This window comes from Carassius auratus, chromosome 15, assembly GCF_003368295.1.
Source record: "Carassius auratus strain Wakin chromosome 15, ASM336829v1, whole genome shotgun sequence".
Lineage (NCBI taxonomy): Eukaryota > Metazoa > Chordata > Actinopteri > Cypriniformes > Cyprinidae > Carassius > Carassius auratus.
In genome coordinates this window covers 23,933,254-23,954,396 of record NC_039257.1, presented here as the reverse complement: position 1 = coordinate 23,954,396, position 21,143 = coordinate 23,933,254, and the positions used below count along the sequence as shown (strand labels likewise).

The following is a 21,143-nucleotide window of genomic DNA, read 5'->3' as shown; positions in this document are numbered from 1 at the left end:
ATCACTCAGTTTTATTGATTTGATGATTGATTTGTTAAATTAATATTTCTGTTTGCTCTTTTGGTAATGTTTAATATTTGGTTCTACAAAATCTGGAGGATATAGTGGTTGGTTGGTTGGTTGGTTTGTTTGTTTTGTTGCTCTGCGGGAGTTCAGGTTTGGTAAGTATTGGCTACTCTTTGTATATATTTAGAGGGGAAGTTTATTATTAGATTTGGTTTTCCCTGGTTAGGCTTAGCGGGGTATCCTTAACGGGATACTCTGATCTTTTTTATTTTAGTTTATTATTTTTGTACGGTGAAAGCAGTCAGAGCAGTTGTCTCGGGAACACATCCGTGTTTTGTGGTAGTGACTCGTTAATCGGTTGCTATTGCAAACACTGGTTTATGGTGTATAAGAACCCACTGCAAGTAACTGTATGAAGATTAGGGATGAGTTTATGTAGTTTTGAAGTTTAGTTAGAGGGAATTGCTTATCCAAATTCTAGCCCTCAAATATGTTTGGAAAAATTAAGTAGCCAATTTGTTGTTTGACCATGGCCTCAAAAATTGGGGAGTTTATTAGTGCTCCATCTGAAAGTTTGTTGAATAATTTAACTAAGGATCAATTGGTGGAACTTGCAGGTCACTATGAAATTAACTTGGTAAGCCAAGATAAACGTTTAAAAGATAACATTAAATTATTGATAAAAACGGAACTAATTGAACGTGGAATTTTAGACCCTCAGTCTCCAGAAGGTGCTTCAGATTTTGTTGATGCGTCTACAATGTCTCATTTAACGTTTGAGCAACAAAAACAACTCTTGTTAATTCAGAATGAGATGAAAGGGAAGATGTTAGAAGCTCAAAATCGCGTGGAGATGTCTAAAATTCAATTACAACAACAGCAACTTGATCTTGAACGTTTTCGTTTAGATCTGATAAGAGAAGGAAAACTTGGGGTAATGGGAGGTGTAGACCGTGACTCGACTTTGTGTAAATTTGATGTAGTGACTAATATGAGATTGATCCCTAGGTTTGACGAGAAAGATGTCGAACGCTTCTTTTTGTTGTTTGAGCGTGTGGCAGATGCAAGAAAGTGGCCTGATGAGGAACGTACACTTATGTTGCAGTCTGTTTTTACAGGCAAAGCTCAAGAAGCGTATGCATCTCTTAGTGTAGAAGATGCTAATGATTATTTGACCGTTAAGAATGCAGTGTTGAGGGCATATGAATTGGTTCCAGAGGCCTACAGGCAAAAATTTAGGTCCTGGAAAAAAGAAGATAGCCAAACGCATGTTGAGTTTGTACATGATATTTCAGTTTACTTCAGTCGTTGGTGTACTGCTTCTGACGTGAAGACGTTAGATAATTTGAAGGACTTGATGTTGCTTGAACAGTTTAAAAACTCAGTTTCACAAAGAGTAGCAACATATATCAGTGAGAAAAAACCCGCCACCGCATATGAGGCAGCTATTATGGCTGATGATTTTTTTCTGATTCATAAAACCTCTTTTGGTTACAAAAATGTAGGAGAAAGCGTTCAGAAAGAATCTTATGATCCTAGCAGGTCTTCTAAAATTGTGCGTGCTTCATCTGATCGACTACGTAGTTTCTCTGTTGGAGAGAAAGACAGAGAAAACCAGTGTAATTATTGCCGTGCGTTTGGTCACTGGAAGAATGAGTGTCCGTCTTTAAAAGCAAAAGATGTTGCTAAAGCTTTCTGAAGATGGCATTGATCACCCAGTTGGATTCTTTTTTTTTTTTTAGAAAGTTTAGTGCTTCCCAACTTATTCCGTGATTGAGAAGGAAGCACTGGCTCTCATTTGGGCTTTGCAACACTTTGAAGTTTATGTGGGTTCATTTGTGGGACCTCTGGTGGTTTTTACTTATCATAACCCATTAGTTTTTCTTCATTCATTACAGAACCCTAACCAAAGGTTAATGAGGTGGTGTTTGTTTTTACAGGGATACCTGTTGGACATTCGCCATATTAAAGGCACAGAGAACACAACTGCTGATGCTTTATCGCGTATTCATATAGTCTAATATTATAGGATTTGTCCTATTTCCTTGTCTTTATCTCCATTCTTTTCTTAAATTGCTTCCTAGGCGCCAGGTTGCTGGAAGGAGTTGGAGAGTTAAGACTGCTGGAGTTTTGCGATCTGGATTGAATCTTATTTTATTTTTTTGGACCGAAGGTTTGTGGAGTTATGATTTGTGTAAACTACTTTGTTCCTTTTTTTTAGGGGGGGTGTGTGACGAGTCCCTCGTTACTTCCACTAAGACCGGTCAGTGGGTGTGGTTGGAAGGCTCGTCAACGGAATTGTGTACACCTGTTCCTTCCCTATATAGTGTCAGCTCTGTTTGGTGTGGAGTGTGAACTCCCGGTTGTTTGGTTTTGCTTTGGCTAGTTTGAGGTTATGATTAGTTTAACTCGGTTCTGTTGGATGCTTGGAGCATTCGTTTGTTTGAAGGAATCGTGTTTTGGTTTGTTGATTTCTTATTTTATGTTCTTTATTTATATTAATAAATATCTTTGTTGCAACATACCAACCTGACTATGTCCTCCTTCCCATTTGTCACGGCTTTGAGCCGGTCGTGACAAATGTAACCTTAAATTTTATACAATGCATTCTATAATAATAAAAAAAAAACATATATTCATATAATCTACATATTGTAAACAACATAAAAAGGGAGAGAGAGGTTTTTGATTCAAAACATAATTTTCAGCTGGAGTGCAAAGACTAACACTTCAACAGTTGTGATTACAGTCTGGAGTCACTAGAGGGCCCTGTCCTCTGAACACAGTGACACACATGAGCTGAAGGTGTTAGAAAAAACATAGTGTGTCATGAGTCTGTCCAGCTCAATATCTCTGATCGCTCTATTAATCAACAGAGCTAAAAATAGAAAGATCATGCAGTTCACAGCCCTGGCATAGAATTTCAGCACACAACATGTGACTCATGGAGATATACATGTATGCAAACAAAACCAGCACTAAATCCTTCAGGGACCAGATTCTGTTTAGAGTCAATGATGTGTGCTGACACATAACCTATATACAAACACACACACACACGCATGTATGAATGCATCATGTTTGAGAGTAGATGTTGGGTTGTGTATTGACAGACGGTTGAGGGAGTGTGTGTATGTGTGTGTGTGTGTGTGTGTGTGTGTGTGTGTGTGTGTGACAGATGAGCTCTGCTGGATGTTCTCACACACACCTCCTTCAGTGGACTGATAACAGAGACCAGCTCTCTTCTGTACAGAAATCAATGTCGGGGAGTAACTAGATACATTCATTTAATTGCAAAATAAATGTCATTGTAATTAAAAAATGTAATTAATGTAATTAAATTGTAGATAATAAATATTCATGATTACAAAGGGGATTTAAACTTTTTCACACACATATAGATTTAATTAATTTATTTCATAAATAGCATTGATTGCTCTAAAATACAAGAGAGCAATGTTCCAGGAGTTAAGGACACATGATAAGATGCATGCTTATTCAATAACTATTATAAGTCCATTGTGGACTTATGTATGCTTTATTTTTAAGAACATTGTGTTTCCTGTCCGAGCTATGCAAAGATTCGATTTTTAAAACAGTTATTTTAATAACTATTTATCATTGTTATTTAACTACTTCTTGTTATGGTTTCAATTATTTTATGACCTGTATTTAACTCCAGAAGGATCTCAAAGTAACTTCTGATTTTGTGGTGACTGTGCCTTCAGTACTGTGTTTGAAAAATAAATGATCTTAATCCAAGTGATGAAGGACTTCTAAAGTGGTGAGCTCTTCTGTAGGATTTACCCTGCCTGCTTTAAATGTTTCAAAATGATCAACAGCTGAAAATATTAGAAATTGGTAACTAACCTTCCCAACATTGACAAATATAATGTTATAACTTTGTCTGAACGATGCCTTTACAGTTCACAGTTACAGTATAGTGATATACACACAGGCTAGTGAGAGTATAACTGTAAAACTGTCAGCTGGAGAAACCATTGCGCACACAGTGACAGTGAACAGAATTCTGGAATAAATGTGGAAGTTTCTAGATAACGAGAAGTCTTTCTATGACAGCACTGTTACACAACAGTTCGGCCAATCAGAACGCTGAGAGCGGGTCACGTGCGCACTCCGTGTGGGGTGTTGATAGTAACAGCAGCGCGTGGTTCAGAAGCGCAGCAGGATGTTCTTCAGCAGACAGCTCCTGGACGACCCTTTCTTTGCGTGAGTCTCACACATTTCTAAACTAAACACACACAACATAGCCTTGTTACTCTAGCTTTATCATCAGTGTATCAGCTATTTGTAAATTACCTCCAGTGCGTCACTTTTCAAAGTGTTATGATTCAGAGCATGTCATATTGACGTCATTATTATTATTTTTTGATAGTAGTAGTAGAATAAGTTTGGTTTTATTAACCGACAACCCTTTAGCAGATTTCGTAATGCTAATATAACATGAAATATAGGCTATTGTCGTGATATGAAGTAAAAGCATATGCCTAAATTACTTGAAATTTATTACAAATTAAAACAAGTTCGTATAATAACATCTACCTCTACAAATGGCAGGCTATATTAATTTCGTACATATAGATGTATCATAAAACCCATCGGTAAATATAAACAAACGTTTTTTTTTATTAGATTAAAAAGCAACGATTTTTGTATATATTTTTGGTTTTAATAAAATTTACATTTTATTTTACATCAAAAAAAAAATTATAATCGATTTATAGGTAACATGGCAACATCACACACACTTGAGGGCAATACATTTCATGTTACTGTACATTTCCAACAATGTTACATTGTGCAATAAATAAATCTATTTTATTGTTAATGAATTAATTATTGATTTACGTTACTGCACAAGCTCTTAATCATATCCATGCAGACTCATGTGTCATCAGTGTCACAGACGTATGTTTGTAGAAATAGACAACAATACACTGTATGAGTCACAATTATACATTTCTCTTTTATGACAAAAATCATTAGGATATTAAGTAAAGATCATGTTCCATGAAGATATTTAGTAAATTACTGTAAATATATCAAAACTTACATTTTTGATTAGTAATATTCATTGCTAAGAACTTCATCTGAACAACTTTAAAGATGATTTTCTCAATATTTAGATTTTTTTTGCTCCCTCAGATTCCAGATTTTCAAATAGTTGTATCTCAGACAAACATTGTCCTCCGAACAAACCACACATCAATGGAGAGATCATTTATTTAAGTCTTCATCCATGTATTATTACTGGTCAGCGTGCTTCGTCGTGTTATGCTGTCATTTAGAAAGTGTAATGAAGTTTCTAGCGTCTCTCTTGTTTCTGTTCTTCAGTAGCTGATCGAGGTAGGCACTTCTGCTGTTCTCAAGAGCTTCTCAGCAGTTCAACACAGCCACTGTTTGAAAAGCAGAGATTAAAGTGTATTGTTCATGTCATCTGGTTTCACCGCTCATCTGAACAGAAGCACTGTCACAACTATCAGAGCTATATCACAAACACAATAATGATTGTAATTCATCGTGTTGTTTTCTGCTCTTCTCCTTCAGCGACCCGTTCCAGCTGCATCAGGAGCGCATGCAGCAGATGATGGGCTTCTCTGACCCCTTCGGTCAGGGCTTCTTGCCCAGTATCACAGACGGCCGTCACAGGGGTCACAGGGGTCACAGGGCCGTGGCTCAGCCCAGCACCGGCCCGAACGCCCGCAGCAGACGAGTGAGTGTTTCCTTTGCTAGCTTGAGTGACCTCACTGACCCAGGAGCGGTTAAACACACTTCTAGATGACTATCATAGTATCACAGGCCTCTCTCCAGTCACACATCTTCACTGGCCCATCCTCAGCAAGCAGGGTTCATGCGGGACTTTTGGCAGCTGGGTAATTGTAGGTTGTGTTACAGCGCCGTGAACTGCTCCATATCGAGCTCTTTTATTTGACGGAGTATTTTTAGAAAACAGAGAGGCTTTGTTCTACTGACACAGTTCTGGCACTCAGAGGTCTTTCTGAAGTTACACAAGTTAGGTTTAGGGGATTGTTCAAGTTATTAACTGTGAATGCAATAGAGCTGGCCATTTTCTGGACAGTTTACTTCTAAACCAGGGCTGATGTCTGAACAAACGCTGGATGAGGTTCTTTCAGAAGTTGTTTTTTGCTGTATGCTAACACTGGCAGCTCAGAGCACTAAACGTAGTCGCTGTGTCCGTCTGTAATCTCCCAGCTCTCAGTATTTATCCCTGGTAATTACTTTCATCTGATGCCAGCCTCCTCACAGTCCTGCAATCTGTTTCTGAAGTAGTGTCCTTCCCCGAGTGAACTCCAGCAAGAGCCAGTGTTACTGTCAGCATAAAGTCTGGTCCACTCTGCAGCTTATTTTGGTCAAAAATCACCCACTGACACAGAAACACACCATCTGACTGACTACCATTACAGTCATTACCATTACAGTCGGTTGCTTACTTCACATGGTCTTCATCATTTGATCATATAAAAGCGTATGAGTCACATGGGCGTTTAGAAACAGAGTAAGCTGAGAAATGTTGCTGCTGGTGCTGTGATTATTCTCCTGTGAGCCTCGTGTTTCCCCGTGGGTCTGTTTAATCATTCCTCTGTGATAGCATGCAGCATTAATGGGTCGTGACCTCAGGACCCTCCCAAAATAGTGTACATGACCCATCCTCCCGCGGGTTAAAAATACTCCACACCACACTCTCCTGGGAATTTATTAGCTTGAGGAGTGATGATGGTTTTAAACAGCTCGACTGTAAGAAGCTGTGCTGTAGCTGAACCTTCAGAGATTCTGCAGCTGCTTCTCTGATTTGTAATTAGTTGCACCTGTTCCCTATTTAGTTCCCTGTGTTGGCCCTTGTGTAGTGTATGTAGCCCGGTGTTTTCAGTTCTCATCATTTCTATTGTGTTTCCACACTTATCTACATGTTAAGATAAAGACTTTGAACTTGCTGGCTTTACCTCCATGTCATTTTCATGCATTTTACCATTGTATTCCCATTTTGTCCATATAGATGCCACAGATGAATCTTATGAAAACTGACCAAAAATAAATAAATAATAATAATTTACATTTTTCTCATTTGACATTGAATAACTTCCCTCCCCCTAAAACGTTAGCAATTTTTTCTCATTAATATAATGCTAAAATAAATAAATAATCAATCATTCAATCATAATGATCAATTAAACAGTTTTGAGATAATATATCATAGCTGTATCATTCTTGTTAATAAAAGCAAGTTGCTGACAACATAGATATCCTTTATTTAAATATTTTCCTGCTTTTCAAAAGAGTACTTATTACAGAAATAATGTACTGGAAAATAAGATAATAAACTTTGAATGTGTGAACTAAATGTAATGTTTTTGGCGCTTAATTGCATGTTAATTTCATGCACTGAAATGAAAATGCATGCATAAAAGGTTTGTAACACATTGGTGTGTAATTGGTGACACTACAGGACACCACTTGACATGTTTCACAGTTCAGTTTCCCCAGCACGTCTCAGGTTCTAGATGCTGTAATCTACAGTGCTCTGAAGCGCCTGTACTTCATTCACTTGCATGTGAAGGTCCTAAATGTGTGTGATAAATGTCAACAGGAGCTGGATTTCTTTAGCAATCCTTTCGCTATGATGGACAGCATGAGGAACAGGATGGAGGCGATGCATCGAGGTTTTGTAAGTCTGATCATTTTAATAATGTCAGTCAGTTTATGTGCTTCATCTTCATTAGTCCTGCATGCAAGGAGATTATTTGTTGCACTTTGTTGTGAAACCAGTGTTGCCAACTTAGCCGCTTTTCTGAGTACCCTAGTAACTTTCTTCCTGGCCTGAATCAGAGAGAGGAGCATTTCATGTCTGTTTCTTGCAGGAGAACATGGCGTCAGACCCCAACAGCCACTCGTTTTCCTCTTCCTCTGTCATGACGTACTCTAAAGTGGGAGACGAGCCGCCCAAAGTGTTCCAGGCCTCGTCTCAGACGCACCGTGCTCCTGGAGGAGTGAGTCCTGCTCTCAAACACACACACCTCACACCTCCTGCAGATCAGGGTCGTGATGCTGGCTTCTGTGTGTCCAGATCAAGGAGACCAGGAAGAGTCTGAAGGACTCTGAGAGCGGACTCCAGAAGATGTCCATCGGCCATCACATCCAGGACAGAGGTCACGTCATCGAGAGGAAGGAGAACAGGAAGACTGGGGAGAAGGAGCTCAAGCAGGACTTCCAGAACATGGACGAAAGTGAGGAGGCATTGAAAGACTTTCTCTGGGGATGATGTTATAGTTGTGTGTGAAACATAAAAAAGCTATTTCCCCAGTCTGTAAATCAGTCCAGTCTGTAGCACAGACGTTTTAAAGCTCTTGAGATGGACAGTTTGTTGTGGGACAGTGAGCAGCCTCCTTACATGGATGTAGTGGAGTCCTGTGTTTCTGACGCTGTGTTTCTTCTTCACAGCGGAGGCCCAGTCTTTCGACGAGGAGTGGCACAGAGAGGTGTCCCGATTCCAGGCTTTTGCGCCCATGTCCCGCCTGGAAGCACCGAGACACCGAGCGGTCCACCGAGCGGCCATCACAGCACCACAGGACACTCGCAGGTCAGACACGACACAAACTACTACTGAACATATCAAAAATATGAAGAGAATGCTACTGGGTACAGAGTCCATAAATCCCTGCTGTTTGGATGCAGGACTTTTTAATTTGTCAAAGAATTTAGAAAAGCAAGGCACTTAAAAATATAGTGAAAAACTGTCTTGGCGTTAAGAGTTTCTGATGATTATTACATTTAAAAACATCCCAAAAAAAACACAAACACATGCATGTATATATTAAATAAAAATGCTGTTTATATATATTATATATATATATATATATATATATATATATATATATATATATATATAATATAAATTATATGAATATAAATATATGCATGTAAATATTTTCAAAATGCATACAGTATGTATTTATGCATAATAAATATACACAGCACACGTTATGTAAAAACTTGAGATTTATCGTGATTGATCATTTCACAGCAATAATTTTAACAAATATATGTTTTACTTTTTATCCTTTTTGGTGTTTAAAATAATTGAGAAAAAACTGTTTGTCTATAATGTATGAACTTAACACATTTAAATAAAAGAATAGTAATAATAAAGCCTAAAAGTATGCTACGATTAGATTGTAAATGTATTTTCTCTCACTTTAAATACATTTTTAAATCTACTTTGGTATATGAAGCTTGAAATTAAATATACTGACATATTAAAAAAAAAGTGTTTATAAAAAAAAATAGATGTATATTTAACATAAATATACATTTAAAAAATTTTATTAAAAAAAACTTCCTTCCAAACAAATTTCCAACTTCCAAACCAAACAAATTAGGTAAAAAAAAAAAAGTTTTGGAATGAAATATTTAGCATGTTCTCATTAGTCAGTTTTGAATGAATGCTGTGAGAAATCATGATTCATCTGCATCTTTAACTACTGACTGCTCTTCAGACATACGGAAGCCCACAGATGACTTACCAATATTAAATAACTGTCCTTCTGGCAGAGTTAGATTATTTGAGGTTCATCCAAAGTCATCCTGAGGCTTGCTGTTTAAAGAAACCAGCTGACACATGATGAACCACACCATAATGTCAAAGGTCACATTATGCAGAGGCGGACAGAGTACACAGTTTCATTACTTGAGTAAAAGTACAGATACTCCTTGCTAAATTTTACTCAAGTATAAGTAAAAGTACTACAGTCGGATGTCTACTTAAGTACAAGTACTTGTTTTTAAAATTACTTGAGAATCAAGAGTACAAGAGTACATTTTCTAAATAGTGCATTACTACTGCCACAGTGCTTACTTAGATTTACATTTACATTTATTCATTTAGCAGACGCTTTTATCCAAAGCAACTTACAGATGAATACAGTGGAAGCAATCAAAAACAACAAAAAGAGCAATGATATATAAGTGCTATAACAAGTCTCAGTTGGGTTAACACAGTACACGTAGCATGGGATTTTAAATAATATAATAAATAAAAAGAAAACAGATAGAATAAAAAAATAAATAAAAAGAATAGAGCAAGCTAGTTAGATGTCTTTACACATACACACACACATACATATACAATTGCATAATAAATTAAAAGAAAATAGAATATAAAAAGATTAGAAAGGTATTTAGATTTTTTAAAGAATAGAATTAGAATAGTGAGTGCTAGAGGGTCAAATAAAGATGGAAGAGATGTGTTTTAAGCCGATTCTTGAAGATGGCTAAGGACTCAGCTGCTGGGATTGAGTTGAGCAGGTCATTCCACCAGAAGGGAACATTTAATTTAAAAGTCAGTAAAAGTGACTATGTGCGCGTCCGGTGTGCGATACCTCGAGTTGTCCTACATGTGGCGCGACGCAGTGCTTCTCGTCCGGTGTGCGACCGCCTTAAGTCTGAAGTAACAAATTTAGGTAAATGGGTGCAGAGCCAGTGGTAGTTTTGTAGGCAAACATCAATGCCTTGAATTTTATACGAGCAGCTATTGGAAGCCAGTGCAAACTGATAAACAGAGGTGTGACGTGTATTCTTTTTGGCTCATTAAAAATTAATCTTGCTGCTGCGTTCTGGATTAACTGTAAAGGTTTGATAGAATTGGCTGGAAGACCTGCCAAGAGAGCATTGCAATAGTCCAGCCACAGAACAAGAGCTTGAACAAGGAGTTGTGCAGCATGATCCGAGAGAAAGGGCTTGATCTTCTTGATGTTGAATAAAGCAAATCTGCAGGATCTGACAGTTTTAGCAATGTGGTCTGAGAAAGTCAGCTGATCATCAATCATAACTCCAAGGCTTCTAGCTGTTTTTGAAGGAGTTATGGTTGATGTGCCTAACTTGATGGTGAAATTGTGATGGAACGATGGGTTTGCTGGAATTACATGCAGTTCTGTCTTGGCAAGGTTGAGTTTAAGGTGATGGTCCATCATCCAGGAAGAAATGTCAGTTAGACAAGCTGAGATACGAATAGTTAACGTCGGATCATCAGGATGGAATGAGAGGAAGAGTTGAGTGTCATCAGCATAGCAGTGGTATGAAAAGCCATGTTTCTGAATGAAAAACCTAATGATGCCATGTAGACAGAGACGAGAAGTGGTCCAAGAACTGAGAAATACTTTGAAAGACCTATCTGATAGGTAAGAGTCAAGTCATTGAGGTGTGGTGCCTGAGATGCCTTTTGCTAGTAGGGTTGACAGGAGGATCCGGTGGTTAACCGTGTCAAAAGCAGCGGACAGATCAAGCAGGATAAGTATTGAAGATTTGGATTCTGCTCTTGCCAGTCTTAGAGCTTCAACAACTGAGAGCAAGGCCGTCTCAGTTGAATGTTCACTTCTGAAGCCAGATTGGTTGCTGTCAATGAGGTTGTTGTGTGTGAGAAATGCAGAGACTTGGTTGAACACAGCTCGTTTAAGTGTTTTTGCAATAAAAGGAAGAAGGGAAACTGGTCTGTAGTTCTCTGTAGAGATGGGTTGAGGTTGGGTTTCTTAAGTAGTGGAGTTATACGTGCCTGTCTAAATGATGAGGGAAAAACACCAGTATGGAGGGAAGACATTTATGTACAGAAACGTCCTACATGGCGTTATGAAAAATGTTAATGTTAATACTAGGGATGAGCGAGTACACCATTATCTGTATCTGTTAACCATATTAATTATCTGTATCCATACTCGGACTGGGCGGGGCCTAACCCGAAAATTGGTCGGGATTTAACCCAGAAGTGGCTCTGGTTGACTTAAAACGGGCGGGGCTTTAACCGGTATGTTATTTTAAGCATGCAATTGATAAGGGTTGATCAGAAATTGTTATATTTATTGCTGATTAGAAAACTATTTGCATGAAAGCATCAGCATTGAGCTTCAGATCAATGGTTTTGATCACGATTACAAACAAACTATAGCCTATGCAGAACAAGTTTTGCAACAATTAATAGAACACATGCAGTTGCAATTATGAATTTAAATGTAATGAATAAGAGTTTTCATCTCAACATAACTTTATTTTTTTAACGTTTAATTTTTTTTATAATCAGTGTGATGTTTTAATTTTTTTTTAACAATTTTTTTTTTTTTTTACACCAGGTATGTGTGTGTGTGTGTTAATTTGTAATATTATTTATACCACAACTACCTTTATTTTTTTTAATGAAATAGAGCAAGAAAGTGTCACAGTGGGTGAAGTCAAAAAACTCGTTAGAGCCAGCAGATGGTTTAAAAAAAAAAAAACCTCTGATGACCGGCAGAGAGAGGTAGAAAGAGACTGTGTATGTGTGTGTGGCTAATTCATTTGTAATATAGTTTTTTTTATATCACAACTACCTTTATTTATTTTTTATGAAATACAGCAAGAAATAAGTGTCACTCAGTGCGTGGTCAAAAAACTGGTTAGAGCCAGCTGACGTTTAAAAAAGAAAAAAAATCTCTGACAGGCAGAGACACAACGCGAGTTGCATTCTACCAAGCGCCACGTCTAAACAAACCCCACATTTACCAAAACTCTACTGGTTAATAAGTAAGTACTACATACCAAAGTAAAAAACAAACCTGAAGCTGAAGAACACCTAAACGTTAACGGAAAAGACCCACGAACCTGAGTGACTGAGGGAGAGGGAGAGAGAGAGAGAGAGAGAGAGAGAGAGAGAGAGAGAGAGAGAGAGAGCTGTTCTCTTCTCAGTGTTCTGTGTGTGAGTGAGCAGAGCATGACACAGCAACACAATAACACGCAGACACGGTCAGCAAACCAATGAGAATTTTTATTTAATCCGAGCACAGATATTGACCCGTATTACTCATATAATACTTGTACTCTGCAAAAGTGCTTTATCCGTGCCGGATACTCGTTTCAGCCGAGTATCCGGCTCAACTAGTTAATACCTTGGAGAATGTAAAAGATTGAAAGTAAAATCAAGTCATTTTCATCTTTTTACCATGTTGCTTTGTTTAACTTTTCTTACTTGCCCACAAGGCAACAGCACAATCGCAACGCTCTGACAAACCTCTGCTAGAGTTTTAATAGATTTTTTGCATCCACATTTGAACCTGACCGTGTTATACATGCAGCATAGTAATGATTAAAGAGAAAGTAACGATTAAAGAAAATCAGTTAATTAGTTGTGTGTTTAGGTCAAACTACAAAGAAAGGAAAAATTTAATTCAGCTCATTTGAGTGAAAGTATTAAGCCCCTTCCTCTCACACTGACAGGCAGGAGAAAATACTTTCAGCTGAATAACACCATTCTCACACACACAGTCTATGTGTGACAACTCTGTGTGTGTGTGTGTGTGTGTGCACTGTACTTCAATTCAATCATATGTCATGTCTTTGGCGGAAAGCTGAAGGTGATTGCTGATATGCTTTCCCAATCAGAGGCGCCTGCGCCTGCACAATCACATTTGATAGGGTTTCCGAGATTTTTTTTTCCTTTTTTTTTCTCACATAATTTTTTTAGCGGATAGGCATTTTCGTCCACACGGATCTGCCATTTTGGAAGAGTGAAACTGATGTTTTTTTAAACGGGTTCCAGAGTGGATACATTTGAAAACGCCACCTTTGCGTTTTCATCTGGATGTCGAATCCATACATTTTCTGAAAATATAACATCATCAGCCCACGTCTCGCCCCTAGTCAAACACAGGGGGGCAGGGTTTCAAATTTTTTTGAAGCACCCCTGGGTGCCACCATTGGCTAGCGGACCCCCACCTGCTGTTAGCATTCCATTGACTCCCATTCATTTTGGCGTCACTTTGAAAGCGAATAACTTTACATCTGAGTCGTTTAAAGACTCCATTTCTCCATTAATTATTTATAAAGAAACACGAAAATGTATTAAAGGCTCTGTTATCTTACGTTATGGCCCCGTAGAAGCAGTTTTTGTAAAAATAGGCTAACGATTGCGTCATAACCAGCTACTCTCTGTCGCACAGTAGAGAAATTACCGTATGGACAGGAGGAGAAGCTCGGGGACGTGGAGGCATGAAGTCAAGGGACAAGCCCATAGAGAGTGCAAAAGCAATAGGACAAAATTATTCAACATCTGCAAGATTCGGTGGGAGATTCAGATTTCCCTTGGCACAGCGATTATAAGACATACAGGCTGCTCACGTGACATCTACGTCATCAAGCTCAGTTTGAGTCTGCGCAGTACACCCGACCCCAGGAAGTACGTGCTTCACTTGTCTCCGTTGAATCCGATGGGATCCCTGTGTCCATTTGTTTTACTGTCTATGGTCAAACACCACTACATCACGAAACAGCAACAAAAACATGAACAAACACTGTGAACAATTGTATTTTTTATTAACTAACATTAACACGGATGAAAAAATGTATTGTTCCATGTTCGTTTGTGTACCACCGCAATGTTTATGAGCAAGTCCATGTCTTCTTCTCCGTTTAAAGTGTATCTCTGTGGCAGAATTACAGCGCCACATGCTGGTCTGGCATGTGTACTACATCGTTTTGTGGTTTCGTGTGGACGTGGATATTTCTTAAGACGAGGAAAAAACGTGTACTTACGGTTATGGATAGAAATGTAGCAGAGTAAAGAGAACAATATTTGCCTCTCAAATGTACTTGAGTAAAGTCATGAGTACTCCCCAAAAATGATACTCGAGTAAAGTACAGATCCCTCAAAATTGTACTTAAGTACTGTACTCAAGTAAATGTACTCTGTTACTGTCCGGCTCTGCTCACATTAAAGACAATATAGGTTTGCACTGAAATGAGTTCTGTCCTGTTTAATATGATAATGTTTAAGTTTCTTTATTATTGTGTGTTCACAGGAAGGACAGAGCAGCCGCAGGAAATCAAGCCCAGTATAATGACCTCCAGATTAAAGGCTCGGGCAGGAAGAAGAACTGACGCTCATCACAATAAAACTCTTGACAGGAATAAGCTCCCTGATGATTTTATTCTGCAGTTCTTACGTCTGTTTCACACTAAAAACACAGAGAACTTCTTTCTAGGTCACTGTGGGGAGTATTTCTTTTAATGTTGACTCTTGGTGTTAAACTGGTTATCAGTAGTGGGTCACTGACAAACTGTTTAATTGTGTCACCTGTAGTGTGCTGGAGTTTCTTCTTTTTCATGTCAAATCATATTGATTTACACATTGATTTATACAGCTGCAAAACAGAGATGCTTGTACGGTCTTCTGTTAACACGGTCGCTGCAAAACTCAAAGCCTGCAGTCTGAAACAGGCCTTACTTCCATAACAGATTGTTATTTTCCCTGTTACTATGTTTCAAAATCCTCAGTCTTTGTTTGTCAAGATGTTTGAATGAAATAAAGAGGAATGTTGTCCGATCTGTGACTCTGAGTGTCTCTTACTGTACCTCACACTCACTTCAGGGCGAGCAGGTTTGAGTGTGAAATGATATGCCCTTACTCAAACTTGTTAACAAGGCTACTCTTTGTGAATGAGTCTTTAGCAAGTCGTTGTGAATCACAGGTGTTTGTTATCCCCCTGTGACACGAAAAAAAAAAAAAATCTATGAGTTTAGTATTTCTTCATCGTCATTACATTGTTTAGATCTTAAGAAAAAAATGATATTTTATCTGAATGTTATGCTATGAGGCACCAGAGGCCTGTTTCGATAAGGAGGTTCATCCAGCTCGGAGGTAAACCCTGACCTGTGAGTCTTACTCTTGAGACGAGAAACTTCAGAACAGCTGTGTTGTGTAAGTTCAGTCATCTCGGATGGAGTTTAGTGCACCATAACTATGAATAGTCATACATATTGTTTTGCTTTACATTCAGTTAAATATTTAGACATTTTATGTGTGTTGTTAAAGATTTTTAAGGTCATAAATACAGTTTGTCACCTAATTAAACACAACTAAATTACTATAACTACATTAACATATTACAATGAAACCATATTCAATATAGTAACAATAACTACATATTAATGATTCTAAACTGACTCTGACCATAAGACCTATGGATCTGATTGGTTGAGAAGGGATTTTCCAGCGGCATGAGAGTTAGATCTGTCCAAATTTAAATAAATAAAATTAGAATTTTTTATATTTATTGAATTTAAAATACAAATCCACATTTGAATGTTAGGTGTGTGTCAGGAAGTCTTATCAGTGGACACGAGATGTGATGATGATCATTCAGAATACTGGGAAAAAAAGAACATCAGTGCTGTTTACGTCAAAACTGAAACCAAGCCGTTCACAAAGAACACATTTATCACATTTTCTAGATGACATCTATCAGCGTTGCACTCAATTGTGAGTGTAGTTGCATCTGATCAAAGGTGCATTTTTATTCATTAGCTTGGGTTAAACTAATTTTACTTTGTTGGATCAGCAGCTATGCTAATTATGTCTCTATTTTGTTTCTATGTTACTATGTTTTGTTACTAGGATTTACACAAGCTCCAGTCTGGATCCAGAACACCTGAGAAGAGATGATGCTGACCCTCAGAGGACCTCATATGATGCTAACCCTGAATCAACAAACAGAAATAACAATTATTGCTAAATGTGTGACTGCATCATATAATAACTTAATTAATAATATTGATAGTTCATCATCTAGATGACTACGTCTTGTATTATTATTATTATTTTATTTTTTCTAAAATCCTGTCAAATGTGCACAAACTACTAGCTACTACTAAATATTGTAGAAACATAATTTTCTGTAAAGTTGCTTTGTAACGATTTGTTTTGTAAAAAGCGCTATACAAATAAACTTGAATTGAATTGAATTGAATCATCACAGTCATCACAGAGTTATCACAGGGTCATCACATAGTTATCACATCGTCATCACAGTCATCACAGGGTCATCACAGGCAGGGTCATCACAGAGTCATCACAGAGCTATCACAGTGTCATCACAGTTATCACAGGGTCATCACAGAGTTATCACAGGGTCATCACAGTCATCACAGGGTCATCACAGAGTCATCACAGGGTCATCACAGAGTTATCACAGGGTCATCACAGAGTTATCACAGGGTCATCACAGTCATCACAGGGTCATCACAGAGTTATCACAGAGTCATCACAGAGCTATCACAGTGTCATCACAGTTATCACAGGGTCATCACAGAGTTATCACAGGGTCATCACAGTCATCACAGGGTCATCACAGAGTCATCACAGAGTTATCACAGGGTCATGACAGGGTCATCACAGAGTCATCACAGAGTTATCACAGGGTCTTCACAGAGTCACAGGGTCATCACAGTCATCACAGGGTCATCGCAGAGTCACAGGGTCATCACAGGGTCATCACAGAGTTATCACAGGGTCATCACAGTTATCACAGGGTCATCACAGAGTTATCACAGGGTCATCACAGGGTCATCACAGAGTTATCACAGGGTCATCACAGTTATCACAGGGTCATCACAGAATCATCACAGAGTCATCACAGTCATCTCAGGGTCATCACAGAGTCATCACAGGGTCATCACAGAGTTATCACAGGGTCATCACAGTTATCACAGGGTCATCACAGTCATCACAGGGTCATCGCAGAGTTATCACAGAGTCATCACAGGGTCATCAGAGGGTCATCACAGAGTTATCACAGAGTCATCACAGGGTCATCAGAGGGTCATCACAGAGTTATCACAGAGTCATCACAGAGTCATCAAAGGGTTATCACAGAGTCATCACAGAGCTCTCACAGGGTCATCACAGGGTAATCACAGAGTCATCACAGAGTTATCACAGGGTCTTCACAGAGTCATAGGGTCATCACAGAGTCACAGGGTCATCACAGGGTCATCACAGAGTTATCACAGGGTCATCACAGTTATCACAGGGTCATCACAGTCATCTCAGGGTCATCACAGAGTCATCACAGAGTTATCACAGGGTCATCACAGTTATCACAGGGTCATCACAGTCATCACAGGGTCATCGCAGAGTCATCACAGGGTCATCGCAGAGTTATCACAGAGTCATCACAGAGTCATCAAAGGTTTATAACAGAGTCATCACAGAGCTATCACAGGGTCATCACAGAGTCATCACAGGGTCATCGCAGAGTCATCACAGGGTCATCGCAGAGTTATCACAGAGTCATCACAAGGTCATCACAGTCATCACAGGGTCATCACAGAGTTATCACAGGGTCATCGCAGTTATCACAGAGTCATCACAGAGCTATCACAGGGTCAACACAGTCATCAGAGGGTCATCACCAGAGTCATCACAGGGTCAAAACACAGAGTCAACACAGGGTCATCACAGGATTATTACAGAGTCATCACAGAGCTATCACAAGGTCATCACAGAGTCATCCACAGAATCATCACCAGAGTCATCACAGGGTCAAAACACAGGGTCATCACATGGTCATCACAGGGTCATCACCAGAATAATCACCAGAGTCATAACAGTGTCAAAACACAGGGTCATCACAGAGTGATCACAGGGTCAAAACACAGGGTCATCACAGGGTCAGTATGGTGGTGTGAGGGCATCTGTCTGCCACTTTTCATTTGGTTTAACTTGATGTACTAAAAAAAACTAAAATTGTACCAAAACTAGATTTCTCTGCTTATACAGATTATCCATAATGTCTATACCCATAGTTTGATTTTTTTTAAGAAAAATTAAAATATTTCTCCCAACTAATGCTGTAAGGTATACAAGGAGCCTCTCATTAAGATGTTAAAATGAACAACAGCACAATTATATTCAGATAATCATACTCAAAAAGGTTTTTTACAACTGCACACAAGGTAGTTTTCAAATAAACTTGTCTTCATGAGAGATTTATTTAAACATGCATGTATAATTAATAGGAACTCAGCTCCCTCTAGTGTTTTTTATAGCTGTCTAACGAACTGTGAACAATGATGAACTTTCCAGAGGTAAATATGATGTTAAGTGACATAATGATCACAAACTGTTTTATTGATGTCTTTCAGTTGAAACAGTGATTCATCCATTACACGAGACATAAATAATTTCATTTGTTCATTTGTTTAGTTTAACAGCTTCATTCATGTTTATTCTACACTAGTTTAAGCTGCTACAGTGATCTGTCACACCACATTTAAGTGCTTCTAAATGCTATTTATTCGAATTTTGTGATAAAATGTGCAGGATGTGAAAGCTGAGACTTTGTTTCTTATCAGACATGACAGGCACAAAGCCTGATTGTCAATAGTGCAGATAATTTATTTTAATGGTGGGAACCGATTACTGGCCAATACATTGTTGCATGCCTAATAAAAACAGTAAACTGTTAATACAAATATTAAAACTAATTAAAATGCTAAAAAATATATAAACTATAATAGTACTTTAAGGATATTAAACTAAGACATGATGATTCTTCTCCTTCACTATCCACTTAAAAAATAAATAAATAAACCCTATTATAATAAATATGTGACCCAGGACCACAAAGGTCAGTCTTAAGGGTCAAATTAAAAATGTAATTCATGACTAAATGTGTGTGTTTAAATGAATCTAGTGAGTCAATGATTCATGATCACCCTGTCGTGTCTCGGGGCTAATCACCTGCCTTTTGGGGTTGTGAATGTGTGTGTGTGTGTTTGGATGGTTTGACAGCTCACGGCGTCTGCCTGTTTGATTTGAGTTTTCCCCGCCCTCCTTGTTTCTCCATTGTTAACCTTAATTGTTCACCAACTGTTCTCAATGTTCTTCTAATTTTTTCCCTTTATAATTCCCTGTGTTTCTCTGTCCATGTTCAGACTGTTGTAACTCTTACCAATAGCTCGAGCTGGTCTGTGTACTCACCTTGTCTTGTCTTGTCTTGTCTTCAGGCTCCAGTGTCTTTTGCTGTTTTGCTCTACCTTTTGTTCTCACGAATGCAGTACTCCTAGAAGATTCCAGCTCTCATGTCTCTGGTATTCGACTGTCGAACGAGCTAAACTGTGGAACGATACTAATCTGCCTTGTCTTATCTGCTTTCAATAAAGCTCAGTGTAACCCACAACTGAATCCAGTCTGTTTCTCCTGACACACCCATTAATAAAGGGAGTCACTTGCTTTGAAATTGGTTATTGCTACAAATATACCTCAGATACTTCAGACTGCTTTTGTGCTCCAAGAAAACATGTACTGATTTACTGCTTGGTTGACCTGTTCAGGTCCATGCCTCGCTTGGGACGCCAGAATTCTTCACAGATGCACATTTGAGTTTATTTAACTTTATGTCTTTTATGTTACGCTACTGATATTGACATTCACACACCCCATATTTGGGTTTTGTTGTTCAAACTTGTGTTAGATATACAATAAATGTAAGTTTTGTACCATTTGTTTGTGGCATGGTCTGCTATCTGTTGTTTTGGCTCTGAGTTAGTCGAAACATGCAGTATACAGTATAACCACTTTGCAACACCCCAACAACAAAGAATACTGTTTTAAAAAGCAAACGTGATATTTATCTACTTCGGGTCCTAATTAGGTGACAACCAGCACATGAACTATTGTGCTGCTTACTTTATAAAACAGTAAAAGTGACCGTCAACAGTGGTCTGTTGATGAGAGTCTTAAACAGGACTGGTGGATGGTGTCCACTATGTAACACTTTAGAACACTTTATTTATATATATTTTTTTTCAGTTTTTTACTTACTGCATAACTAATAAGGAATTATTGAAGAACTAACAGGTGATTATTCATTAACACTTAACTTTTGTGTTGTGTTAGATGTGTTAACTAATCAGTATGTAATATATTTGTATGATTGTGTTAAGTAACAGTTAGCTAATCAGTAACTAATGAATTCTGTCATACCTACTGAATACCTACTATTAATTATCTACTAGTTATGGTTCAAGAAAAATAACTATGAAGTAACTACAAATGAACAGTTATATTCAAATAGTAATAATAAACTATAATAATTAGGCTGTGACCCACAAATCAAGTACTTGAGTAAAAATACAGATACCCCTATAAAATATTACTCCAGTAAATTATAAGCAGGCCTATTCATATTCAAAATTACTCGAGTAAAAAGATAAGTACAAAGTACTACTACAGTAACAACTTTGTTACAGTCCACTTATTAGCCTATAATGGAAATGAAATATGCATTTTGTTTGCTTCT

General features: G+C 38.0%; 2 protein-coding genes across 4 annotated transcripts in view; one reads left to right on the top strand and one right to left on the bottom strand.

Annotated features, from left to right (window-relative positions):
* Positions 1-21,143, bottom strand: part of LOC113115415 (tyrosine-protein kinase receptor UFO-like) — a 1,029,470-nt gene that overhangs the window by 688,876 nt on the left and 319,451 nt on the right. The gene's annotated exons all lie outside the window — the stretch shown is intronic.
* Positions 4,131-15,387, top strand: LOC113115440 (myeloid leukemia factor 1-like). 2 transcript variants are annotated; one of them, XM_026283014.1, is made up of 8 exons: positions 4,193-4,236; positions 5,362-5,373; positions 5,575-5,740; positions 7,634-7,711; positions 7,905-8,033; positions 8,111-8,270; positions 8,485-8,623; positions 14,862-15,387. In XM_026283014.1, exons 3-8 carry the CDS (start codon positions 5,603-5,605, stop codon positions 14,938-14,940), a joined length of 723 nt encoding a protein of 240 aa, XP_026138799.1. In that variant the 5' UTR covers positions 4,193-4,236; positions 5,362-5,373; positions 5,575-5,602; the 3' UTR covers positions 14,941-15,387. The 2 variants fall into 2 exon arrangements, with proteins under 2 accessions (XP_026138798.1, XP_026138799.1); XM_026283013.1 differs by lacking the exon at positions 5,362-5,373 and having other exon boundaries at positions 4,131-4,236.